Source organism: Leucoraja erinacea, chromosome 2 (assembly GCF_028641065.1).
Source record: "Leucoraja erinacea ecotype New England chromosome 2, Leri_hhj_1, whole genome shotgun sequence".
Classification (NCBI taxonomy): Eukaryota; Metazoa; Chordata; class Chondrichthyes; order Rajiformes; family Rajidae; genus Leucoraja; species Leucoraja erinaceus.
Window position 1 is genome coordinate 83869767 of NC_073378.1, and position 27671 is coordinate 83897437.

Sequence of the window (27671 nt, forward strand, 5' to 3'; positions counted from 1 at the left end):
CTCCTTCTATGGAAATGCCATTGATTTCCCAAAGAACTCATTATGCCACAGAGCGCCGTTTTATTTCCTCTTGGTTCTGCAGCTGAACACAATTCCGCAGCATGAAAAAAGGAAGAAAACAGGTCAGCAAATCCCATAAAAGATTTTACACAAAACAACACATACAATAGAAACGAATCACGATGAGTATTTTCAGTACTCATCTGTAAATGTACGCTTTCGCACTGAACAGTAAAACTGCAGTGTACGTGCTGATAAAAGTAAGCCCTGTCAAGTTTAACTTGCAAAACAACACAGATTGTAAAGATTATAAAGTAGGCTCATGTCCCTTCAAACTACTCCTTAGCTCAAATGTTCAACAACTCTGCGCTAAATAACTCTATGCCTTCCATCCTAAAGCCTTACAGACATGTGCCGGAGCCAAAGGCCGCGGCCCAATCGGATTCAGAGAGGACAATTATACAAGGAATGATCGGATTATAGCTGCGTTTACAACATTATAAATTTCAGTAGATGAATAAAATATCTTAAATTAAATCTTCATTCATTAGTCGGGGCTGGGTGTAGGGGGAGGTGATTGCGTTGGTAGTGCCAATTACGTGCGGTCTCACCGAGTTTATTGTTCATTCATAATGATTATAGATAAATTAAAAGGAATTATTTTGAATGCGGGTTATTGTTGACTGGTGACATTTACATCAATAAAAACAGCTAATATGTTCTCAAGTAAGAGCTGGCCTACGTTTCTTTGTAAAAGTGAAAACAAAAAGTATTGAATTTGTAGGAGGGCTGAATTTACTTGTGTAAAAGTAGCATAATCTAACCGGAAGGAACATCCTGTTTAGCGCAAGTTGGAAACCCACAGGTAGCCTGTGACATTCAGACGCACACTAATCGTGGCAATTAACAGAACCAGCGCCTGCATAACTCTCGCTGTTGAACGATGTAATTTATTACAGAAGTTTAATCTCGCCCTCAGTGTGCAATACATCTCCCCAGTCGGCATTTTTAACAGACTGGTTGATACTTGTTCAGTTGTCCCATAGAGTGGATTCTGGTTGAAATTATTGAGAGGCGTGTGCGTGTCATGAAAAATGTATATTAAAAAATACATCCCCTGAACATTTCATGCTGATTTTCGATGCTCAATGCTTGCAAAATGAATTTCGGCCACTTGGACGTTGTTTGACATTAGTCGGAAAACTTATATTGTGAAACGTCGCTGCTGCACAGTTCCAATCATACTAATATCCATAGGCACAAATCTGAGGTTCAGGCGTAAACACGTCTGTGGAAGCGAACAAAGCCACAAAGATTGTACTCGGCATGCACTTTAAAATGAGTGAAGTATGTTTGCTTCAAACAACGCCAATGAAACGAATAGATATCTTGCCTCTTCAAAATTCGATTCTATTTCCAAAACAGTGTCCTTCGTTTTCCAGCTATTTTGTTTTTGAGTTTCCAATCTGATTCATTTAAATGGCAGGCGTTATCAGTACGTTGGGAAATACAATAATGTGAAATATTTGTATCTATTACCAAGTGTGTGATCTATACACCCTGACCGATATCGATTTCATCTCTTCACACTTCCTGCTATTAACTGGGAAAATTATGTTTAAAGTATCGATCGATACGATTGACTGTCGAAATTGTATATGAATGTTCCAGCGTAAGGGAAAGACCGACCAATGAACTGTGTAAATATGCATAACGACATCTGACAATATCTACAAATACAATATACAATTGAAGGAAATGTACGCCGTTAGTAAAATTTTGTAAACTCAGTTGTATTTTGAACTTGACCTTATTAATGAAAAGTGTCAATTCGTTGTATACAAATGATTGATAAATGTGAGTGAATATTTCATCTTTTGGGTTATAAATTGCATATTTGTCGTGAATAGAAACAAAAGTGGCCTGTGCATTGCCTCATCTTGCATGCCATTCCTCTACCTCTTTCTTAGTAGTTATCATGTCATTTAAAACACAATATTAAACGTTCCTATTGTTTCCAGATGTAAAATATTTGCCATCACGCACGACCAGCTATTGCACGGCCTCTTAAATTGATGAATCGGCCCTTACATCCTGGAGTACGTTTGCTTAACCTTACGGGAAAAAAACTATCAAAAGGTCAAAACTGGGATTGTGCAGTATATAGACAGTTAATTATTTCGAAACAAATTACTGTCTTTTAGTGTAGATTAATACTGTACAGATTGAATAGTCTATACGTTGTTATTAAAGTGAATTTAAAAATTCAATAAGTTTTCTTTGATCATTGATAACACCAGCTACCAACTAAAATAAACATGTCGACCTGAGCAGGTAAATTTTGAAAACGTTTTAAGCGAAGCCCTTTTTGTTTAAATGTCTCTCCAGCAACATGCGATATAATATGAGAATATCGCTAATCTCTTGATCACAAGGACACAAGCGATTTAGAGTTTGGGAAATAGGCACATTTGACCAGTTACAATTGAACTTTAACTTGTTGAATGTTTCTGAAACTGAAGTGCAATAAATGGTCGGACTATAAATAATTTGACTATTTAAGGCACGCTTTCAATCGCTTTACCTGCCCATGCGTCCAATGGGAATATCGTAAAGCTGCCTGAGGTAAGAATCTCTTCTACCAGTGCTTGCGTAACGGGCGCGTCAAACTATACTGGAAACTAGATGCAGCAATTCGCTGTACTGTACTATACGAATAATCTCTCTGTATTACATTGACTAAAATGTCCGCTTTATTTTAAACTTTTCTGCATTCTGACAAGTGTCTGACCTAATATATATATATATATATATCAAGTGATAGACACTGGATAGACAATTAAAATATCGAGAGTTGATTTGACTATGAGAGAGGCATTTATGTAGTTAAATAGATATTTCTTAATCACTGCGCGATGTTCTCATTTGACAGGACATTTGTGTTGCTTTCATGCAACTGAATAGTTCGCTACAGTTTATTTTAAATTAGATCAGATTCTGAAGTATATTAAATGTCTCGATTTAGTCCGTTTTATTTGCAGTTTTAAGTGCTGCGGTGAAATATATATTTAACAGTTCATTTTGAGAATCGCCTTTATTGTACGAATTCCAAATACGGAAAGAAAGAACAGAAAGTTTTCAGAATTCTATGAGAAATTAATCTGACTGAGAATAGCCAAAAATCTACAAAATGGAAAAGTGCTCCCAAGGGTTTACATAACCATGCGTAGTAATATTCTGGTTTTAGGATCTTATTGTAAGTTGATTTTACAAGCTTTGTGAATATTATATAATCTGAATTCCATCGTAATTTGTCATCTTTCAACGAAATAAATCGTTGCATTAAAGCAATGGCTGTAGACGATGAAGTGTAGTTCGACTTGCAATAGTGGCTGGTAATTTCTGTCTCAGTTCTGTCATAAAACTAAACCCCAGTATCGATTAGTACGTCAATGTTTATAGAGAAGATTACTAAGAACGTGACCTGTCATTAGAATAGGGCAATAAAGAATAATTAAACATTCATTTATTCAGTGGTACGATGAACTTTGACCTCAAACAAGGATAACAATTTGCTTAATACCTCGCATTTTGCTCTTGATTCGGTGAAGGTTTTTTTGTGATTATGCGTAGTTAGCTTACAACATGTCGCTGGTGTAAGAGATTTGTCTGGAGTTTGATGTTGGGGCTTACTCCGAGCTGCAAACAGGAGGGCTAATTTGAAAATGAACCAACACTGAATTAATTCGGCTTGAACTTTCAGTGAACTGGAGATTAAACAGGGTTGAACAGGCAGAGTGGGACAGTTTCTTAGCTATAGGGTTTTCAGTAAACCTTTCACGCCGAGTAAATATTGATCAGCTTTAATCTGATTGCCCTGGAGGAAAATGCGGAGACTCTAGATGGAAAAGGTAAAATTCATGAGGATGAATGTTACAATGGAATGAAGGTTGTGGGCCATCTTTCCTTAATATTAGATGCACTGACTCGTCACCAGTATTAAACAAATCATCGCCTAAGAAAATTGGCCCTTTCATGACAGACAATAAAATACATAACAAAGTAACCGGGAATAAGAATAGATGGTATAATGTTAAAGAGTCAAGGGTGTTTTATTGTCATATGTACCAAAACGGAAAAATGAAATTCTTACTTGGCGCAACAGCACAGGTTTATAAACCAAGTATTGAATTGGCTGTATAATACACAAAATAAAAAAGGGTGAATCAAAAAACAAACAAATATAGTGCAAAAAAACACAAAGCCCAAAGTTCCCAGTGCAACCCCGGCAGTTCATAGTTCGGAGTTTAGTTGGAGTTCGTAGTGTTCATTAGCCTGATGGTTGTTCTCAGTGTTCATCAAAAACGTGATCCCTGAAAGGAACCAAAGCCTAAATTAGAAGAAAAAGAAACATCACCGCTCGGATTTAGATATATCAGTGAATTGAACGATCATAACAAAGAAGGTAACCGGGAATTTAGATTTTAGTGGGATTTTTAAATATATAAATCGAGATTTCTTATATGTCTTCCAATAGATTGTAACGTGTGGAAAAGTAAACTCTCGACATTGATAGTTTCTTGGGTTTAATTTTGAAGTAGTGTCATTTGCTGTTAAGAGTTTCACAGGCGATGCTTCTCGAGTGCATGTATAATTGGTAAGTATATTCATTTCAAGAATACAGTGCTCACATTCCTTTATCCCATTTTCCATGGAATGACACTGAGTGTTTATTACAGCGAGGGCTAAGATCTGCGGAGTGAGAAAGCAAACGGGATTCATTGGGGACTGCATTTTGCACCTATTCACCAGCAACAGATGGCCAGGCATTACACTCGTGCCTAATGCCTGTGTAAACGCTTTGTAAAGTGTTTACGGGAATCCCTAATATAAGTACGTGCAGATAGAACATATACGCACAGCAATTACAAAATCTAAATTGGCCTAAGGAATTATCTTTCTATATAATTTAGACACGTCGCATTTCCTACGATGCTCAAACTTCAAAAGCACTTCAGTGGCTGTATAATGTTTGGGGTGTCCTAAAGCGATGAGGGGTGTTATATAAATGCAGGTTCGTGTCTTTCTTCTGAAAACTGTTTCCATCACTTATGATTCACATTGCAACTCCAGGTCCGGTTGAAGTATATCAATTAAAGCACATTTAATTGCACGCAACATTCAGTCTGCTAGGTAAGAAAGGGAACAAAAATTGTTGTTTTCGACGTTATTTTGTACAATATTCTTTAGTAAACAAAATGATACTGGCATATTTGAGCATCAAAGAAAACAGTAGTTCGTTTCTTTGAAGTTCCTTTGCATCGACTGTCTGCATCTTACATATGCAGACAGTTCCATAGCAGATTTCTCCATTGATGTGGCCGACGTGCCCTAAAACACCATCGACTTTTGCTATTGACACCAAACTGAATCTAATCGTGTTGATTCTGAAGCAAATGCCAGTGACATTCTAGGCACACTGCGTCAGCAGTTTGTTCCGTCCAGATACGAACAAAATAGTTTACTTTACAAAGTTAATTCGATAAACCTGTGTTTTCATTATTTACATTTTGATGAGACTGTGCATGAATGTGAATAAAAAAATCAAAATAAATCATGCTGCAATAATCTGAAACTTGTTGATGGCAATATTTTGGGAAAGCGGGTTGTTTACATATATGTAAATAGGTTGTTCAAGGTGAAAAGGTCAGTCGTTCGATCTGGTATGTGTGGCATTTAACGTTGATCTGAAAACGTCCTTTAAAGTGCCGCTGATGTATCGTAAGAGCAGAGCACGTCCCTTTTTTTGGCTTTTAATTCATTTTTCTTGAATCGGCAAGCATCAACATGAATGTTTTTTTCGTCTTTCCACGTATTTTATCAATTAAGAATCTAAATTAAATTAAATACGTATAACGTAAAAAATAATACCCAATGTTGTAGGGAAAATGAAGACGTTTTAAAATAATGGTAATAAGAAGTTCATGAAACGAGAACAACAAAGTTACATAGTAGATTATAACAAGGAAACGCAGCATTTTAATATAATTTATTATCTGGACCCGTAAATTCTGTTCTAGACTTCAGTCACAGAAAATCTTAGAACTGTCTCAAATCACGTGCTGATTGTATATAACATCTAGTCACACAGAAGAACTGATAAAACTCAGTAATGTAGAAGTAAACACTGACAGCATTGTATCATGCAAAATTCTAGACACAAACCACAGAAAAAGAAACTTCTGTCTGGCTTACATTCTTAATTTACTTACTTTAACAGGTAGCTCATAACATTAAGCCCAACAAATATCCGAGTAAACATTATAATTCTGAGGTATTTTAACAATGTGCTACCGCTGGTCTTAAGATAACCAACGTACATTTGGAAGGGGAACATACTTAACACCTTTCACCTTTCACCTTTCACATTTTACATAGCCCAGTGCAATGAAGTGTACAGTAATTCCTGTACATCTAACCTTTCACAGTGTGAGGAGAACAACTCTATTTGCTCAGCTCCACTTTCAGCATGAACAAGAAATGCACCACTTCCACACCAATTCATTGATTACATTGTTATATAAAATCTCTACACCTACATATAAGGGCCACGTGACCCTGGCTCTCAGCATCATTTTTAGAAAATATTCGTAAAAAGATAAAACTCTTGACAATATATACAACCAGCGCAGCTTACAATATATATGCAACACGTTAAATTAAAATAGGACAATTATATTATACAGTAGTTGGTTTTTAGTGTAAACGCTTTTGTAATAGTGCATCTCTGGTTCGTTTAGAGATTGGCAGATTTTTATTTCCAAGTTACAATGTTTTTATTTTTGGTTTGCTTCCCAGAAAATCATACAGAATTACATTGTGTGTTCTTTTTTAACTGGAGATGCATGGTTCCAGTTTGGGTTTGTGTTGCATTGTTTCATCCCGAGGTATTAAGGGTTTCTGAGGTAGATGATGCAGGGGAGGGGGTCGATGAGGTAGAACTGGATTTGTCTGAGGTGTCTTCTGTATTAGCTTCACTCCCAGGCGTGGCAGGCGAAGCTGAGGTAAGACCCTCCTTTTCCCGCTTTTTCTGCTTCATGCGTCGATTCTGGAACCAGATTTTCACCTGGGTTTCGTTCAGCTGGAGAGCAGCAGCAATTTCCACCCGCCTGGCCCGGGTCAGGTACTTATTGAAGTGGAACTCCTTCTCTAGCTCTGTCAGTTGCTTGGTGGTGAAATTGGTTCTCACTGTATTGGGCTGGCCGGCAAAACCATACTCTCCAGCCTTTCCTAAACCGGTAAGAATTGATCACAAAAACAAATGAATAAGTCAGAGAGGATTTGAAGGGAATAATGTTTCAATTGCTTACAAATTCCGGTCTGGGTTTCATGCACCGAAAAACTAGTATTCCTGCGTAGTGTTTAGGGTAGACAAACGAAACTATTACCGCCATATCGTCAACTGGTTCCTGTTTAACATCGACTTCGGGTGAGGCCCAAAGGAATGGATACACAATTATAGATCACAGGGGGGGAGGCAAGAGGGGGGGGGGGGGGGGGGGGGGGGGGGGGGGGGGGGGGGGGGGGGGGGGTGGGGGGCAATACAGACGAAAGGTGAGCTCACCGGGTTAGCTTTAACAATATGCAACAGATTAAGAGTCGTTGGTTTATTTTAGGTATGACAGACTTGGCAATCACTTTTCCAGATATACTTGCGAGAATCTGGCTTCATCCTATAATTTATCATAAAAAGAGATACACAGTAAATCCACTTTACCTGTCTTTGGCGGATTCCTCTTCACTTTCATCCACTCAAAGGTCTGTGCTGGAGGAGAGGTCTCAGCTGACGGGGAGCAGCAAGATTCCTGGTGACTGCCAGGAGCGGGTGACAGAGGGTGACAGCCTGCAGCCAGCACTAAACCCTGTTGCTCTTGCCTGTAAGGGTGATGGTTATATTGGCCTGGTCTCACCATCCCGCCATAGCTATGGTGCTGTGGGCTAATTGCTGAGGCAAGGTTGCCAGGATAGACAGCAGGATTACACTGAGGATAACCTCCGTTGCCATCAGTCTCTTGATTTAGTGAGTAGTGATGACTGTAGCCTGTATTGAAGCTTTGTGCTGGGTATCCCGTCCCACAATTAGGGTGGGCACTGTAGGGGATGCTCAGGTTGTTATGTGTGTAACTAGCATGTTGATGGTGATGGTGATGAAGAGGAGCACCTATCTGAACACCTCTGCTCACGATATAGCGGTCATCAACGTTGCTGTTATTATTGCCCACGGCACAAGACTGATAAGTTGTAATTCCTTGATCTGCATGGTAACTTCTGGAAGAACAAGTCCCAGTTTCTCCGCTAATAATAGAATAGTCTAGGAAGGAGTTCATCCTTGCATTGTCCATCTGTCATTGGATAACCAGCCTATAAAGTGACTGTCCACCAACCTGGATGGACCGTGCCAACTTCCCCACTTCCTCAATAGAGCTGAAAGAAAATTATATCAATATACAGTGAAGTGTCGCCACGTGACTCCAGCCAGCCAATCGCCAGGCTCGCTGGGAAGTTTGCATGCTCTTGCGGTGATCGATCACTGTAGTGGCATTTAAATTACAAACGCTCTTCCATCAAGGTTGCGAGCATTATTAGCCCACAAATGCATTATACTTCAAAGCATGCCCGGCAGAATGCAGGAGGAATTTATTCAAGATACACGTACTGTTCCACTGAGGTCTGCAGTGGTATTAGTGAAGGCGCCGATCGCGCGTCCACAATGGGGAGATATCCGTCTTCTCCCGCACAGTAGCCTCTCAGACAGGTAAGGAAAACTGTTCGATGCTTTAATATTAAACACTTTGCAGTTTAAAGCGTACAGAAAGACAATTGTACCACCCTCGACCTACGGGAATTAGATGTTTCTGTCCAGTGTCTCAGCTACAGCATCGAGGTGAACAATCTTTTATTTATTTGAAGAACACAACTCGCTGATCTAAGGTCGGGAAAATCTATGCAAAACCTATCGAATGTTAGACGGGACGGCGCACTTTAATGAAAGAAAATACAGGTAACTAATGCAGTTCCTTCTGGCATAGGATAGCCCGGTCACATTTATTATTAACTGATTATACCCCCAATGGTAATCCGTGCGACGTAAAGACGTCCTGAAAGCGGAGGACGAAATGATTAATTGGACCAAGATGTTTATGATGTAGATATTTATAATTAAGCGGTGTGTGATGTGGCGTCCGCTTGTAAAAGGAGGCGCCATATCTTCAGCGTGCACGGATGTCAGCACAGCCTATCAAGGCCTGGCCTGCGCCTTCCCTCAGCTTTCCAGCTATTGGCATGGAAATGAGCAGCCTCTTCCACCGAACACAGGCTGCTGGGAGCTTCCCCCTCACTATAGGATTACAGGCAGCCAAAGGATACTCCTTACATTGGCAGGCTGCCTATTCATTCTGGTTGCTGCGGGAATCAGAGTGTACCTATTTTTTTTACACACACAGAGTTATGAATAATAACTCCACTTGGCCATAGCATAATGCAGCCCAAACGCGGTCGATTCGAAGGCGCAGCCGCCCATCTGTCAGCTTCCTGTAGAGAGTCCTCTCCGAGCAGAGAGGGTCGGTCATGATTTGAGATCAATCTTTTGCGCATTACAGACTGGCGTGGATCAGGTTTACAGACAATAATTTACTCGGAATAATTAATGATGTCAAACGGTGGATCCTAATCCCATAGGAAAATCGTCATATAACAACAAGAGGCGGATATCGCCAATATTTCTATATACTTTTAGCTTTTTGAACATCAGCATGGGGATTAACAAAATATATGTTTCTTTCAGTTATAATATATTCCGTTTTCTCAAATCAACCAAATACACAATTATAACATGAACAAATGAGCTGATTATTGCTATTTGCGGCCTGCGTGTTTGTGTTTAATGCATTAAAAGTATATAGTGAATATATAATATATAGTGAACAAATTATGAAAATAATGTCAGCATATATTCCATATACCCCACACTAAGAAACAATTTTGTAAACACAAAATCACTTTGAAATCCATTCATTGACCTGAGTAAAGCACCAGTTTAAACCAGTGGTAAAATCTTACTGGGACATACCGCTTCATATCAAGCAGGTAACAGGGGCACAGAAATGAATGATAAAGTACTGAGAAAAGATATGATACTTTTTTTCAAGTTTATCAAAATATATTTTTGTCACTGATTGCAGCAGTAGATTGTGTCGATTTTCCTTCAAATATTATTTTTCTAGTCCTGCATTCCTTCAAAATATATTCTTTCCCGTTTATAAAACGCGGCAATTAGATCTTATATTTTAATACATTTTCCCCGCCTTCCATGTGCTCGTAAGTTGAAACAAATGAGCAGCTTTACAGTAACAGGCAGCTCCGCCATTTTTATTCGCTGGGTCTGTTCAATCAATGGATAGGAAACTGCCTTTTGAAGAGATCTGGGATATGTGGATTGTCAAGGGAAAATAATGTAAATGTTGAAGTTGCAAAAACAATTCTCCCCTTCCCTAAAAATAATTTCTTGATTGAGATATCCCACGGACCCTCGTGAGTAACCTACTACCACATCTCACCACCACCCAGCCACACATACAGACAATCTCGTCCGTTAACCAAGGCCGCCTTTGCGTTTTTAACTAATTGCCTTAACCATACCATTTGTGAAATAACTGGGCTTGCTTCTCTCCTTGATACGTTTGTAGGAAAGACACATTTCTGGTAGCCTACCCATTATGTCGTGTAAAGACACGTTTCATAGCGACATGTTATTGACAATGTGTCACTGTGTGTCCGTGCCGTTTGCTTTTAGTAGCAAAAAGTATCGTCTTTCCCGTGAACAGAGCATGATCAAGTTTTTTTTTTAAAGCATAAATGCAGTAATAGCTTACAATTAAAAAAAGCTCTTTCCGCCATTGTTCTGCTTAGTCATTAAACAATTTGAACTCCGGAGTAACAGTAACATCGCTGTAAATCCGTAAGTAGTTTGTTTCAAATTCGAAGTGAGTGGCAGCAGCGCAGTGCTCTGTGAAAATGAATTACGACTCAACGCCTACAACCTAGAAACTGACAGAGGATCCCCGGCCAGCCAAATACGTAAGATGACTTTTTTTTTGTTATGTGCTACTGCGATTGATCCATTTGATGACATTCTCATTCATAAAAGAGGATTGATTTATGAGATTGGGAAGTATTACCTCCAGAGCCGTTCCCGTACGCAAACACGAAGGCTGGAGCATCGCTCCTCGTAATCAACGTTTCTGTTGAATCGAAATAAGAACTACAACAAATTCTTCGGGGATGGCCATGTGGTGGGGTGGGAGTGGGAGTGGTGGTGGGGGTGGGGGTGGGCATTGTTATAAAAAGGTTAAAACAAAAAAAAAGAATGGTTGCCTATAAATCCCAATGCACAATGAGGATGCATTCCTACAGCTGTTGATTTATTTGTGCAAATAGAAACGTGAAAACAAAGTATAACTCATATTGCGTTGTATAAAATGTGGTCAAAAATATGGTCATGTGTATTGAAGACTTTTATCAAAATGAATCTTTTCACAAAGTAAACATTTGTGTTGAATAGAGAATAGGCTGTACCAACGCTCTCCCGAAGTCCATTTTTTGAATTGAATACAAGCGTTTCCCCATATATTTCTCAGGAGGAATTTAAAAAAATAAAAGTAGTAAAGGACGTGGTAATATTTTGAATCGTTAACATCCTCTTTTTAATACTAGGTTGATCGCGCATGACATAGTAAAACATATGTGAACTATATTGCTGATGATGACTGGCAGCAAGCGAGATAAGGGATAGTGGAATCGGCGCTAAAGATTAGCTACTGACATCAATAAATAAAGAGCGTTGTTTGATAACAAGTGCACATGGCCATGGACAAGTAAACTTTTCTCCTTGTTTCCTAGATTTTCAGGGAGGTGGCTGATAATTCCATGGTGAAATCGTAGAGATGAAAAATATCAAGAAGATTTTTCTGCGAAATATTGTGATTTCCACCTGTGTCCGCTTGTTTGCATTTATGCTGTTTATGAAAGTGCTCATGTATTGTGTGAGTTAATAAACGTCACTTTATTAGATTTACTTCGTCCTTGGCTCTGTATCACAGTTTTGATAAGTTTTCAACCACAGGTTTATTTTCTTTCTGTAGAGATTTACTACAATAAAGATACTGGATTGTTTTCACCCTTTTCAATAAAATACCGTAAAGAAAAAGCAAAGAACGAGACTGACCAGCGTCGTCGATTTCATTAATGAATTTATGTCAAAAAGAAAACAAAGGATATTTATTAAGTGTAAATAGTCCTGAGAGAGAAAATGCTTCAGGGTGGCTACCTGTAGCGTATAATACTTTATTCTATCAAATTATTAATGGAAATGCACCCTAACATAATACAAAGTAAAAGAGGTAATAGAGCGATTGGTCAATATGTCTGAAATAATTTGCACGTGGACCCATGTATTGCTGAAGAGCAAGTTGTGAAATATGGGGGGAAAGTACAACAATGATCATTGATTTTTGCAATTCTACGTGGTCCTCAACACATTCAAGTTAATTAAAATGGAAAAAAAATACTGACCATTTGAAAGAAAATGAAGGAAAGGAAACGCATTTAAAAGAAGGCATATTTTCCTTACAGCGACTGTTCAGTTAGTAACTCAAATGCTGCAAATCGATTGTAGTTAGAGTATCCGTAAAAAAGTCAAAACTGTCTGCAGAAAGATCCACAGGGCTGTCCAAAGACCCGGGTAAACTAGGCGATACTCCATCTGAAAGCTGTAAGCAGGATTCTGTAGAAAACACATTAAAATCCTGTAAAGAAGGGACATCAAGGGCCTCTGGACTGTCATTGTCCAGGCCAGCTGCACAGTTCTGGGCCATTGTTGACAGGCAGTTTTGAACAGTGGGTGACTGTTGATGAAAATGTTTTAGATTTTTCTCATTGCTGGGTAAAGGCGAAACTGGAAAACTTTGGGATTCTCCATTGTGTAAATTCTGGGCCTGCTGTTGAGTCAGTGCATTGGTTTGAAAAGTATAGCCTTCCCTGTCCAAGAGAGCGCCAGTAACATTGTTGATGCCTTGCTCAAAGAGTGACTTCTCTTCGTCATCTTCAGTCTGCCCACTGTCCTCCAAATTCTTAAATTTGCCATCTCCGTTTTGGTTTTCTTTGCATTGGGTCTGTCTTTTGTGCTTCATTCGTCTGTTTTGAAACCACACTTTCACTTGTCTTTCAGTCAAATCAAGCAAGGCTGCAATTTCCACCCGCCTGGGTCGACACAGATACTTGTTGAAGTGAAATTCTTTCTCCAGCTCCAAAAGCTGTGTGTTTGTATAAGCAGTCCTTAACCTCCGCGATCCCCCGCCTGTATTATCCGGAATTTCATGAGTTTCTACAGATAAGTGGACGCGAAAAAACAACCATAAAACATATTATAACCACTTGAATCAAAAATAATATAAAATATAGACTACCCACTGCAACAAAATGGCCGCCTGAATGCAGTAAATCCATTGTTTCAGAGTCTGCGGCTGTGGCGTCTACCTCTTTCTAAAATATTAAAAATATTGCAAAATACACATGTGCAGTAGCCCCAATCTTACAGCCAAGTTCTCAACAGCCTTTGCACATTTGGTGATCTCTGTATCAGCTGCTTTACCATGAAAGTGCGCTCATCTATCACTCTTCATTACTGTCAAATATAAAAACTCTGGGATGGGGAGAGCACAGAAGGTCATTTTCTGACTAGCTCGCCAAATAAATCATTCTCCATTAAATAAGTAGGAGAAAGTGCTGTAATTTTATAATTATTACCCTGCAGCCCAAATAAATCTGATTAAACACTCCATGCAAATAAGTTAGACTAACTTAAGACAATAATTAGAAAGGAAACTCTTTGAGCTGACCTTTTTGGGAAAGACAGGATTCTGCGGGTCCACAAGAAGCAGGCAGGTGATTCTTCTTGGAGTTTTTTTTCTCTTTCATCCAGGGGTATTCCGGAGGTAGAGTCGCGGCTGGTAAAGGGCTTGTGCCATTTGGGCTCTGTTTTGGCCGGCTTTGGCGAGGGTGACTGCTGGGATTCAGGCTAGGGATGGTTTGCTCAAAAGGAGGAGGAATCACTGTCGAGTGTGAAAGCGTCGAGTTCTTGATTGATGAACTTTGAAATGTATCACCGACAGGGGGAAAAGATGTCAGGCACTCAGCAAGCGACGGCTGACTATTGATAAAACCAATTTCTCGTTCAAATTCGTAATTCATTGCCGTCTCCACAGAACGTAGGGGAAGAAAGTTAGGTGTTAGTTATTTTTTGGGCCGTTTTAAAAAAATAAATATCGCTGCTGTTTTTTTCTAATTCACTGATTACAGCCGTATGGGGACCGTGCTACTATTAAACTATTGAATTCATGGAGACAAGGTTGAAATTGGACCGAATTCGCTGTCACATGATTGCGTCTGCCCAATGACAATTTGGGGTTTAATCAAAAGAAGGCACTGTCTATGTGATTGATCCAAAAAGTCAGAGAGGAACGCCTCATTCTGGGCTAGCAGTGTTTTGATTCCTACTTTTTGATCCATCTTCCCATATTAAATGTGTAAAAAATTTCAGTTTTAAAGCTTGTGGAAATCAGTTCACACATCCTGGCTTGTTTCTTACAGCCTCCCTCTATGTCTTCCGCACACTTGCTGGCTCCTCTTTCTCTGTGTGTTACCGACTGTCACGAAGACGACTTGCACCTCACAAATCATCTTGCACCTAAATCTGACGCCTAGAGTCATTAACAAAGTAATCCATTAATCTTCAAAGTTTTGACATTGGACCCCAGAACCCAGCCACATAAGAAGTTACACAAGGCGAAGCTACAGCCATTTGCTTCCATGCTTTCGTTGGGAATTCTGTCCCCCTATTATTATATCTGTACTGTACCGGATATTCCTTGATTTTTGTGCTGTATGGAGGCAATAGTTCACGCAGGAGATCGAATATGGTGGTGATTCTGGAAACTCCATTACATTTTTGTAGTCGTTTGTTTATGGCCAACGAAAAACGTAAACGGCAATTCATTGCAGGTATTGTATTATCTTATTTTAATCTGTAACGTGCGAGGATTAGCTCATAGTTATAATAGGTTATTATATTTAAAACGTTCGCAAAGACACTGACAGACATAACACACAAGCATACGTACAGATAAACGCACGAATCGTGAAATAGATGGAGAGATAGAATTGTTAAAGACATTACAAAACGAAACCGTTTTAGGAAGAAACGACTTTTCGTAGCGTGGCTAAAGAAGTAAACCTATCGTTTGCTTTCAAGTACTTATATTTAAATTATATTTGAAAACATTATGGTCTGCTTTCATCTAAATTATAAAGGGCGGGTATGGCGGTGGGACTGGAGAGGGGATGAAAGCCAGGTCACGATATACATATTCGTTCTTCCCACGCAGTATTTTATAAATATACCAGCACCTATTAATAATCGCGAAATCTCATTCGTGAACGAGGAATTCATGGGTACTGGAAGTTTATTGAAACGAGCAAGATGAAAATGGTGGTGGTTTGCTAGGCCTCCGTTTTGCTTATACCGCAAACAAAGCTGTAAGGAAGTATGTGCGCTATCAATCTTGTTCGGCTACAGGTCTGACAGCTTCTGGCCCCAAGAACACATTTAAAGCTTCTCGCTGCAATGTCGAATATCATCATGAGTGTGAGAACACTGTTTGCTGCTTTAAATTGTTGCAGATAATATTTTATTGATCTTCAGAGCAGAAGCAGCGCTGCTGTATTATTAGGCGAAAGGGTGAGTTCGTTACATAAATAAATATTTCATGATTAACGCTAGTTTTCCTTCTTCCAAGTTTGGAGTGAGGATTTTGGTGCTAACCTACAAATGGAAAGAGCTTTTGCAATTAAATGAAGCTTTTGTGTGTGAAATGTGAGTAGGTGTTGGCGTTCTGCACATTTCAGTGTCTCTATTGCGAGGATATGTGGGCGAAAGCCTCTTTTATTCAGTTTGTTAGCAACATCAAAAGGAATGAAACAGAAAATAGCATGTTTTAAGAGATGGAAATGTTGATTTTATGAATAACGTAAAATTTGTCAATAAAACAGAAACGCGGGGAGAGAAGTTCAGTGCTGCAACCTAAATATTTTGAGGAAAACATAAAGATCATATTCCTCAACGCTATTTAGCTTTAACTATATTGTGGGTAACCCGGTATTTTGTTCTGTGATTAAGATTCGGTTTTATTTCATTGAAGCTCTTCAGCATTCATTTAAAATTGTACGTTTGAATGCGCCTAGAAGAAAATAAACATTGAGTTTAAATAACACTTTTTCGGGTTGTTTCGTTGCGATTTAACCTTTCAAAATTAAACAAATGAAATTTTACTATATCATTGCACTGAATTGCAGCAATATTTCGGGTCACATCAAAAGGATGACTAATTTACGTTCAACTAATTTGAGGGAAAGTTGAGGCTTCTCCGAAGATTGCGCGCAGATTTTTCGTACAATCTGAATTTATCAAACTCGAGCTTCATAATAAATTGTTGGCCTGATGCAGTCTACCTTAAACATCAGTTGGATGGGCCGGACTTTAGTTGGATCACATTTAAAACGTTGCTACCTGAGCGAAGAAGGTCTCTCATGCATTTTGAGTAGGAAGATAAATTAGACAACGTGTCCTTTGGGAAACACGGGAAGAGAGGATGCCGGCATCATGGCGTCTCCTTTCTTAGTGCCTGGACATCGTTCAATGGGAAAGAATCCCTTTTATTACAAATATTGCCTAAAGGGTACAAGTTTTCTTTTTTTTAATTTGTTTCACAATTTGAGAAACATGTGGGCATAATCTTACGTATTATAATGGCCTTTCTAAAACCACATTTATATCTGTATATACTGCACGCAAATATATTTGGAGACATAGATCTTGGCTATGGATTCATTAATGAACGTCTGTTGTATTAGACTTAAAATCTTTTAAAAATTAATAAACCACATGAGGGGATTTTTAATGCAATTATCAGACTAGAATTGTAACGTATCGGGATACTTTTATTCTTTCCAGCTACTTTGATTGACGCGGGAAACGTGCAATAGGAAGAAAATGCTACCAGAATTCACATTAATTGCTGTAAATATTGAATTTCTCAATATTATTTTCGTGGCATTTTTCAGTTTACACGCAAATACTTCTTGATAAAATAGTAAGTGATAAGTTCAATGGAATTAAAAGGATATTTTGAAATGAATAGGGCACACCACAACAACATTGTTTTAAAAAGGGTTCGTTCCCATTTATTCGTCTATTGAACGTTAGGCGTTTATAGACCTCAACCTGAATGCGTGACTGATGTCACTTCATTATTTAGAATCGGCTTACATATGGATTTTATATAATTATCAGCTGGAATTTTAAATCTTTTCAAGTAATGCTTCTAAATCACGTATTAATTTAAACCACATGAGTCAAATATTTTTGAATCCTGACTTTTTTTTCTTTTTCTCTCCTCTCAGCATGTGGATTATGTACTGGAGAAGGAACGAGGCGATAATGGCAGTACAACCCGGCTGGTGATCTTTTGAGTGTGCATTGTAATATCTGAACCTTTTAAGATGTGCTATGTACATGTCTTGATCAAACAATCTATTATTAATAATTAAAGAAAATTAATCCAATATGCATCCTTGTCGAGCTTTATTTTCCTGCATGGAGAAAGAAAATGAGTCCTTCTGTTTTGGGGCTTCAATAAATGCAGCATTGGAGACAGATGCAAGCCACATGAAAATGGATGATGTTACAGTGTGGGGGTTGAAGCACTTGGCTGTAGCTACACAACACAAAGGAATCCTGACTGCAGGGCTGTGTGTTTTGCTGTCTACTGCTGAACTAGCTTACATTTACACACACATTTCAAATGGGAAGTAGTGTACAATGTTTTGCAGAGTTAACATTCCAAGCAACGCCATATTGCTGACAAAAAAAATTTATTCTTCAGAACTTGCTGTTCAACGGATATCTCATTTGCAGCATGGAATGCATATCTAAAACAAAATTGTGGCAATTCTGTGTTTCATTTTAAGAATACTACAGTTACAGTCTAAATGTTGTTGTCTTGGCATCATTCCCACAATTGACCAAATTGCATTTCTTTATTACATTATGAACAGAAAACTACTTTTCTGTGTATCTTACAGGAATGAAAAAAAAAACATATATATTTACCATGACTTAAAACACAAGGCTGAACATAACCAAGTAAATAGTTAATGTACAGATCTCTTTATAAATATATGTCAATGGGGATAAATAATATTTTAAACACTTAGATTATTCTCCTTTGAAAGAGCAAATAAATAAATTTGAATGTTCACCAGCATACACACATACTGAAAGATGGACAAGAAGTCTTATTTGCCCAGGGAGCCCCTGTACAAATGTATCGATCTTGTTTAACCATCCATTGTAAGGAAGTGCAATATAAACCATTTACTGTTCCTCGTAAGGAAAAATAAAGCACGAACAAATTCACGTTCAGGTATTATTTTTAGAAAATTTGTTCATATACCCTGTTCCATAAGAGTAGAAGATATATACGCAAAGTTCTGGAAGCCTTAGTACTTCACTTCTACTACTGAATGCTAAGGCTGGAGTCCATGAAAAGAACAACCACTAACCAGAGACAGAGCAATACAAGCAAGGATTGGTTGTCCATAGAAACACCATTACATGGAAATTATAAAGAGTGGTACTAAATCAAAAAGGAGATAGGAGTGGAAGAAGGAATGTAATTATAGCTAAGATTACATAAATGCATAAGAAAGTGATAGTACACCAGCAACCAACTGGTCCATTACAGATGGGTCAGTTTGGGTGCTTCCTGAATTCTTCCCTGAGACGGATGGTGCGAAGAAAGGTCTGTGTATGTAGGGTGTGGGTCACAAGGTCCATGATGATGGTTGCTGGTCATTGGCCCCGCACTATTATAGTCCATATTCCCAGAAGGAGGGTGGCCAAGATGGGTTAGGCTGAAAAGAGAAGGCCCAGAGCTTGGCATGGTTTCTACAAAGTTCCCTCCAACATACACTGGGCTACCCTGTAAATGAGGCGTCCCATAGCCGCCATTGCCTTGAAGTGGGTGTGTGTCATATTCAGGCGTCACAGCTGTTGTCCCAGCATATCTCTTCTGTAGAGGCGGGCAATTGTTGAGAGGCCCAGGATAAGATGTAGGAATGACATATGCATTTTGATGAGGTTTGCCAAATGAAGTAGGTGAGTGAGGATCATATGGAGCACTGGTTGCCAAGGGATGCATCGAGTTTGCATATCCTCCTGCAGCTGAAGGTGGGATGGGACTTCTGCATGGTGACTGTCCGCCAGAGGAAGTGAGCATGCCTTTTGCTTTCTGATCCTTCTTGTATTTCATTCTCCGATTCTGGAACCAGATTTTGATTTGTCTTTCAGTAAGGTTTAACAAATTGGCCATTTCAACCCTCCGGGGCCTACAAAGGTAGCGGTTAAAGTGAAACTCCTTCTCCAGTTCCACTAGCTGGGCACTGGTGTATGCTGTGCGTGCCCTTTTGGAAGCAGGGCCAGGTGGGCTTTTCTCACCAGCAGAACTTTCAACTGCAAATAAAGAAAAACAATCATTGAGTTTATCTATAAAGGTTAGAAATATGTGCATTAATGTTCTAACATATGTAAAGTTACAATAATTCATGAGACAATCTGTAAATAGACAATAGACTTACTAAAAAGGACAATGCATGTTATTAATGTAGTTACAGAATATATACATAGCTAATCACAACATTTGGTTATGCTTAGAAATAAAAACTAATTTCTAATGCTTAATGTATTCTACATAAAACACTAACAAACCAAATAGAATTCCCCCTCATCCCATATGAGAAAGGTGCTTGTTTACGTCACCATAGTCCCTAACATGGCATGTTACTTCAAGCTATTGAGTAGTTACTTAAAAATAACACTTCCCACTTGGTTACATACAATTTGCAGTGGTCCAAGAAGGTGGTTCACCACACATAATCAAAGGCAATTATGGATGGGGAAAAGATTCTGTCTACAGCAATGTACAGTTATAATAAATGAACACAAATATATTAAATGTGGATAATGCTAGGTTATATCCACTGATTATAATTTGGAATTATGGCACAGAAAATTTATCAAAGCTCCTTACTAACATATTTTTCAGTTTGTGAATATAAATAGAGGTTTGCATAATAGTGGCTGGCAACCGCAGATGCAATTCAGATTTCCAAACATTTCTAATTTATTTAAATTTATAATAGCATCACTGCTGTCCACAAATCCTGGTACTTCTCATATACATATTTATACATTGGAAATATATGTGTGTATATTAAAAATGTTTGCATTTTGCAACTGACAACTGAAGTCCAATCACATATACACTGGGCAATAAAACTTGAAATTACATGAAGAATATGTTATTCACTGCCCAATCCAGGGCACTGACAGTATACTTAATTAACCATTGGGACATTACGGAAGATTTACAAGCATATTTCAGATCAGTGCGATCATATTCATAAACAACAAACATTCTTAAAATAAACCTGGTATAATTTAGGCTCAATATTTTTAAGTATTGAACACATGTATATGCATGTCTGTATGTGTGAAAGATATATAAGAGCAGTGGGATAGAAGAATAGGAGAAACAAGAGAGAGGGGGGTTGAACAGCAGTAAAGAGAAGGTAGGATGAAGTTTCTCAACTGATATCTAAAGCATATATTTAAATTTACTTAAACTACATTTAGAACATTTGGGCGTTTATGTTTATAGGCTATTTGTCAAATCGTTGTGCAAAAATTACCCCCCCCATTTTAACATATGAGTTCCACAACTATTACAATTATTCCATGTTTGTCCATATACTGTATGATAGAGAGAATGGGAATCACTTCATTAGCATCTAACTCATTGGCACATTGGCATGACAATTAATGCTCAAAGGATAAGATAGGATACAATATACCTGAACTAGAGCTGCTGGTCTTTTGCTTGGTGTTTTGGCGTGATTCTTTCATCCAAGGGAATATTTGTTTACTAATGGTGGTTTGTGAGGTAAGTGTGGGATTTTTGCTTGTGCTGGATTGAGTCGAGTTGTTGCTGGTATTTTGGGGTGGAGATACAGAAGGTGGGGGTGGGGGCGGGGGTGGTGGAGGTGGTGGTGGCTTCTGTTGCTCGGCAATAACTGGGAGATGGCTCGTTTGGTTGGCACTGGTTCGCATGCAACTCTCGTTAATATCATTGGGTTTGTGATGAGGGACAGTGCTAGCAGGTGACTGCAGAGAGCAGGCAGGCCGGTGATAGTCGTTTTCCACATGGGATGAAGGCGGATATTGCTGCTGATTGGCATTGTAGTTAAAACCATTTGCTCCTTGGTATGTGTAACCACCGAAAATTGCAGAGCTGTCGTAGTATGTTGCTTTTTGCATCTCGTTGTTTCCCAATATTTATTTCACAAACTGACAGGGTCTTGTCACCCTTATAGAATAACATTGGCACCCGGTGTCACGTGACTCTTCCTCCAATGGCCTCTTCGGATAGACCTAGTGTTAGAAGAAACAAAACCATAATGGTGAAATAGTACAAATCCATCTTACTCTCAATAGCAGCTGACATCAAAAGCCATAAAGGAAAAAGTGTGCAGCAATATATGGTAACACATCTTAGCCCTAGGCATTCTGAGTATAACAGCGTTTTAAACTGCAGCAAAGACTCAATGTGGATGAGAACCAAGGATTTAGTTTCTACAGATTCTGACTTCTTGTTTTATTTTCTCTGATTATGGAAACACAATACAACACACGATTTTGTGTGAAACATGGATTTCGGTAGGTTGAACTGGAAGCACCCTTTGTCTTGAGTTTTTAAAAAGAATCACTGCATCTCAATAAAACTTTTTTTTTAAGCTGCTGGTTATTGAGCTTTATGGCTTTGTCATGATTTTTATAAAAATTCTGTATATCTGTTTAAACTGGTCGGTTTTACATGTGTCATTCATTAATTAAGCAAATACAATGAGAAGTTCACACAGATGAAATATCATCACTTGCAATATTTGTTTTTTTTATGAGAACGAGCCAAAGCGGAAAAGCACAAACTCCTCAGCAATGAAATGTACAAAAAAGTAAACTAGATTTTGCAAAGTTTCTATATATTTATTTTAGAATTAAATTGATAATCAAGTTAATTGCCGACAACGTGCGCGAATATAGTATTCAGAACGCCATTGAAAACTATTGACAGACTTCGTCGCAGAGTGTAGTTTAGTGTTGGCCAGATTTGAACATACCTATCACATGGAAATTAATCGTATTTTTTGCAGCTCTGGAGAGTAAACGCTGTTTTTGACATTCTAATGCCCAAAGCTTTGGACAAGAATTTTAGTATGTGCCCCGCATCGAGTGCATTGTTTTCTAAATAATTTAACTCGTGTTTGTTTTGACTCCTCGAACTTCCCCAGACTGGCTAGTAGAAATGCCTTGCTTTTTGTTGGTTCCACTTTTAACGGGTCACCATTTGGTCGGGCGGAAATTTTCAAGCCTTCCTTTTACTGTTTGAATTCTACCTGCTAAACGCATGATGGATCGGAAAGCGCCAGGAACCTGAAAAACTGGCGTTCTTCGTCATGACCACGGTGTGAACTTTTCTTCCAACCAAACGATAATAGGCTCTGTCTCTGAAACTGCTCGTAATTTGATGTATGGGGGTCACTAGGCCGGGGGAAGAGTTGGAAACCCAGCCTACAGAAAGCGCCTGCATCACGAGGAAGCTGCAGTAAACAATCCACTTCAAACCTCAGTTAATTATTATTCCCCACAAAATGCAGCAATCCCCTTAGTTAAATAATAATTATAATCTGTCGCGTGGAATGTTGAAAGTGTACAATTATTTTCGCAGTGGATGCACAAAGTTTGCCATGACCTCGAGATAACCATTTAATGTGGAAATAATATTCGGATAATGAGCACCAGTGCGGTCTTTCGGTAGTTAGGGTATCAAAGGATTCCTGTTTACGTTTGAGTATTATTTTCAGCAAGAAGTTAGCCTAACCCAGCAACCTCCATTGTTTTCCAGAGCTTTCTTTGCACCAACCACTCTCATACAAAGCGGATCTATATGAAATGCAAACAACTGCAGATGATGAAAATCTGAAATAAAAACAGTAAATGATAGAGATATCCAGCAGGCCAAGCTGAGACCACTATGAAATTACTCAGACTCCTAGTAAAGCGAGATGCACCGTACAGTTTCAAAGCGTTCATTTCAAATTGTTTTCTCTGTGCTTTGCATAAAGTAATTGGTGGGCAAAATACTAATGAACTGCATGCCCATGTTATATTCTTGCACATCCCATATGGCCATACAACACATTTAGCAGCATTCCAGTGAATATGACTTGACCATGGTCTTCAAGGCCGCTGTTATTCTGTACATCTACAAATGAAAACGAAACTGCTGATGTCAGCATGCGAGGACACAATTGCTCTAAGTGCAGGTTTTAAATGACACCTTTGTGTGTGTTTCTGAAAATGGACGCTTTAAGCACCAAATTTAGTTTTTCAAAGATATGTTTAACCTTCTGTCTTCCGAACGAATTCTCTGCCAATGATTTCAGCAGCGTTTAATTACAACAAAACACTTGGAATATTGAAATCATAACAGGAGCATTACGGCGCTGCAGGCTCACGCCAGTTGAGCCTAAACTCCAGGCCGTGGCATATATGTGCTTTAGGACCTAGTTATCACCAAAAGTATTGTATTATTGGGTATTAATTTAAGACGTTGCCACTAATTTACATTAATAACAGCTTATTCTGTGTTATCAAAACGTATTCATAAGCATGCAGTAATAAACTAGCTAGGAAATGCTGTGATTTATTAATTCCTTCATAAAATCGTTGCTCAAAAAACAAAAAAAAAGATATTTTGGTATCTTGGCCCACGTCCGCCATTTTTCTTGAACACAACTTTACTCACCTGGATAAACGCTGTAGATTTAATTCTACCTGATTATACTCAATAACACTCCAATATTTTGCAAAACTATTATTCTTCCATTTCACATTTTTAAAGCATCAACCTTAATCTGGATTGTTATTCATTCTCGTTTTGTTTATATGTTTGAGTGTAGCGACAGTTTGTATCAGGGAACCGACATTTGCACAGTTATTGCTGCATATTTACGTACGCGCATGTATATTCCAACATTCTGTGTGTGTCTTCAGTTTAAACCAGCATCTACAGTTCCTTCTTATACAAATTGCCATTTGTCTATTGTCTATTGAAGTAACACACAGTATGTTCTCCGCAAACATTCCACCAAGTTGGAAATCTGTTCAATTGTTAAATTACTAGAGTCCGTGGCTAATTAAAGATAGAAATAACATCAAGCTAGACAAATTGTCATGAAAAATGCCACCATAAAAACTTTGGTCGTTCTATATATCCCTAAGGTTAGAAGGGTAGAAAAAAGTGGGAAGAAAAGCACTGGAACTAAGATTCTATCAAGAACAACAGCATGAGTGTCTTGGTAAATGTGTGGTTGTATGCCTTAGGCGGCGTTGCATGCAATAATAAATTCATAAAACTTCGAAAATGCGAGGGAAATAGCTCAAAGAAACGGATCAAGGACGAAGGAGAAGCAGAACATTGAAATAAAAGACGAATTGGGAGCCTACGGGTATCAGTCACGATATGAAAGGAAACTATAGCATGTGAACTTTTCTTGAACCGAGATTTAAGTCATATGGTCATAAATCACTGGGACATAAACTCCGCCATTCACGAGTGATAGCCTATTTGTGTCCAGCTTACCTTAGTCTCTGACGATAGACGCAGACCACGGCACAATATTTTCAGATTCACCGGGGAAATCGATAAGCAGGAGTTTCAAAACTTCGGAATTAATTGGAATGGAGGCAAACAATTACTTTATGCGCTAAAATTCACTCGTTGGCGACAACGACAAATGGGGAAAGGAAAATGGTAGAGCTGCAAAAAAAAAATAACTGGAGAGAAGACTCTAGCTTTTGGATGGTCACTCTTGTGATTATGGTGGCGCGCCCTGGTCAGGGAGATAGACTACTATCAGCTTCCGTGGCTGCTCTTATCTAATACCAAAGAAATGGGGTATGTTTCTTATGAATATTGAATGCTAAAAGCGCGGATTTTAAGTTTGCTGTCTGGCAGTACTGAACAGACAGGCTGGGTAAACTCCCCCGAAACATAGCGTCACAAGTGAAAAATTATGCAAATTAACCAACACGGAGAACACAAGCGCCTGGGTTTGGCAATCATTGAATCTAGGCAATCAAACTTGAAACCAGTTTTCCCCATGTAAATCAACACACTTTTTAATAATTACTCAAATCATAACAGAGCTTTGCATTCTTTATATGGGCACTTAACCCTCCGCATTAAAAGTACTGGCTTAACTTTTATTAACTCTTTGTTGCGAAGGAAGGCCTTTGTTTGAAGTACAGCATGAGAATAGTTAGGGGGAAATACGGCGCAAGGGTGAAAGTGCAGCCGCTTTCAAACAGGTTCGGTTGGTTCGGAAGCAAATTCATTTTTTTTAGTATCCCAGAAACTAAAGGTATTAAAAATGCTAAAGTTAAAGTCTTTCAGCTGTAGGAGTGAAAAGTTACACTCCGGAAGAAAACAAAACGAAGGGGAGAAGGCGAGCAATGAAAGAGTATATGAGCTATAGTCACCCCTTATGCATACCAATGCTTCTGTCGTTTATGGCTACGTAAGATTTATGACTTCATGCACTAAGGCTGTAAACAGAGCACTAAAGAGAAAACACTTGCCCCTATCGCTTATTGCGAAGCAACTACATGAAAGGGGAAGCCAAGCAGCGTAGGAGGGAAGATAGGGCCAAAAATTCACTCGTTTGCAACTTTACAAGTAAGCCGCTCGATGTTTTTTTTCTGTAGTGAAGTACTTTATTGTCAATGATCAGCCTTTCCTTCCACTTATCTTAATGTGCTGACTCCAACTTTTCTTTTCTCATGAGATCTACGATGGTGGGAAATGGTAACGCCAACGGATGCTGGATATTTTCTTAAACTTTCTATCTCTGAGTCTGGCTCCACGAATTTCAATTCAGGATCAACTGGATAGAAATTGAAGGCCCCGCTTATGTCAGTGTGCCTTGTGAAACATTGTCGTTGGATGTAGAGAACTAAAATATTGGATAAGAAATGTTTCATCTCTTTCATTAACGATTTCAGTCAATTGCTACGATTTTAAAAGGGAACGTAAACGGAGAGAGGAGAATGGACGTAACGTTGATTTGAATTGATATAAGCAATGGATGTTTTTTTACAACAAAAGAGCAGATATCATCACAACTTCCATTTGAATGTACCTTGCTTGAAATTCTAAGATATAAACGAAAATGTTACATTTTTGTCGCTGTTCTAACGCTTGGATGATGCTAACTATTATGATGGAGCATCCAGTTTACGACCTATAGTATAGGTTGAATCTAACTTCCCCTATAACTGATATGTTTCTGGGGTTTATTTTCAGATAATCTAAAGCACACGTGATTTAAATTGTAACTGCCTATTGCGGTTCTTTAATTAGCTCAGTATTTACCAACCGCTTGGACAGGAACTAATAAAAATGACACCTTGCAGTGAGAACATTTCAAATTCTTAACGACCATATATAATTTTACATATTGCAAAAGTTTAGAAAACTCACCGAAAGTTTGTACAGTCTCGGATTTGCTTGTGGAAATGTTATTTAGGACAAAGTCTGCAACGAAATCGAGAAACCATTAATTTCCCCGCGGAAAAAAAAGAAAGGCGCCGGGGAGCTAAAATCCTCGATTAAGAACATCGACTGATTCTATGTGAATTATTAACGGACAGAAACCAAGCTAAGATCTTGAATCGATTATATGAAGTTACAATATTCCAATCAATGGGAAAATAGCGTAAAAAATGTCAGTATCTTCGTTGAATATTGAACGTTTTTTTTTAGGTTCACGACTTATCGTAAAGAACTGTTGTAGACCTACCGTCCGTTATTGCTAATAACTTATTTTATGTATTTCTGCCTTTCCCAAATTCATCTGCACCAAACTTCCAATTAACCCTGTAAAACGCTGTTAAGCTGTAGCATTTAAGCTTTGACCAATTGTTTCAAGATTGGATTGTATGTAAGAAAGGGACTGTAACCGAACTGTAATTAAAACTTTTAAACCTTTACGAAAAATAATTGTCCGTGTTTACATTTAATATTGGGGTGAGAGGGTTGAAAAAAAAACGGCACTTGCAACACACGAATGGACAAACAAAATCATGCTTTCAGACCTCAGAAAAGGGAGAAAAAATACTACCTGCGGCAATAACTATTGTACGCACATGGTACAATATGTGACATTACTATTTGCAAAGTTAAGTTAGTCTTCAATATGTCTATTATTTATTAAATAATCACCCAGGATTCAATAGACCCCGAAAACAAACTTTACTCATTGACAATTATACATTTTCCACAACAATACACACCTCCCCCTCTTAACCCACACAACCCCCA

At 38.5% G+C, this 27671-nt stretch overlaps 2 protein-coding genes and 3 long non-coding RNA genes across 5 annotated transcripts; 3 read left to right on the forward strand and 2 right to left on the reverse strand.

The window, feature by feature from the left end:
• Nucleotides 1–5962: 5962 nt before the first annotated feature.
• Nucleotides 5963–8427, reverse strand: LOC129711816 (homeobox protein Hox-A1). The gene is made up of 2 exons (XM_055659754.1): nucleotides 7778–8427; nucleotides 5963–7290 (listed from the first exon to the last, which is right to left on the reverse strand). Exons 1-2 carry the CDS (start codon nucleotides 8400–8402, stop codon nucleotides 6938–6940), a joined length of 978 nt encoding a protein of 325 aa, XP_055515729.1. The 5' UTR covers nucleotides 8403–8427; the 3' UTR covers nucleotides 5963–6937.
• Nucleotides 8428–8567: 140 nt separating this feature from the next.
• LOC129711853 (uncharacterized) lies at nucleotides 8568–12131 on the forward strand. Its single transcript, XR_008725935.1, has 3 exons — nucleotides 8568–8815; nucleotides 8971–9061; nucleotides 11959–12131. It is a non-coding gene; the product is annotated as an uncharacterized LOC129711853 (long non-coding RNA).
• A 162-nt stretch (nucleotides 12132–12293) lies between these two features.
• LOC129705886 (homeobox protein Hox-A3) lies at nucleotides 12294–21564 on the reverse strand. The gene is made up of 4 exons (XM_055649759.1): nucleotides 21085–21564; nucleotides 18915–19684; nucleotides 13956–14349; nucleotides 12294–13441 (listed from the first exon to the last, which is right to left on the reverse strand). The coding sequence occupies exons 1-4, from the start codon at nucleotides 21545–21547 to the stop codon at nucleotides 12702–12704; spliced, it is 2367 nt and encodes a 788-aa protein (XP_055505734.1). The 5' UTR covers nucleotides 21548–21564; the 3' UTR covers nucleotides 12294–12701.
• On the forward strand, nucleotides 14371–17736 carry LOC129711844 (uncharacterized). Its single transcript, XR_008725930.1, has 2 exons — nucleotides 14371–15117; nucleotides 17575–17736. It is a non-coding gene; the product is annotated as an uncharacterized LOC129711844 (long non-coding RNA).
• Nucleotides 21565–25253: 3689 nt separating the features above from the next.
• On the forward strand, nucleotides 25254–27350 carry LOC129711848 (uncharacterized). Its single transcript, XR_008725933.1, has 2 exons — nucleotides 25254–26027; nucleotides 26137–27350. It is a non-coding gene; the product is annotated as an uncharacterized LOC129711848 (long non-coding RNA).
• Nucleotides 27351–27671: the final 321 nt, after the last annotated feature.

Bases quoted from the DNA above. Each gene is read 5' to 3' on its own strand.
- LOC129711816 (XM_055659754.1), bottom strand. From the start codon at position 8,402: ATGGACAATGCAAGGATGAACTCCTTCCTAGACTATTCTATTATTAGC. The intron at 7,291-7,777 runs GTAAAGTGGATT...TTACCGGTTTAG, and splicing joins GAGGAATCCGCCAAAGACAG to GAAAGGCTGGAGAGTATGGT.
- LOC129705886 (XM_055649759.1), bottom strand. From the start codon at position 21,547: ATGCAAAAAGCAACATACTACGACAGCTCTGCAATTTTCGGTGGTTAC. The intron at 19,685-21,084 runs GTATATTGTATC...CTTTATTTGCAG, and splicing joins GACCAGCAGCTCTAGTTCAG to TTGAAAGTTCTGCTGGTGAG. The intron at 14,350-18,914 runs TAATGGACCAGT...CCCAAAAAATAA, and splicing joins CACCCAAACTGACCCATCTG to CTAACACCTAACTTTCTTCC.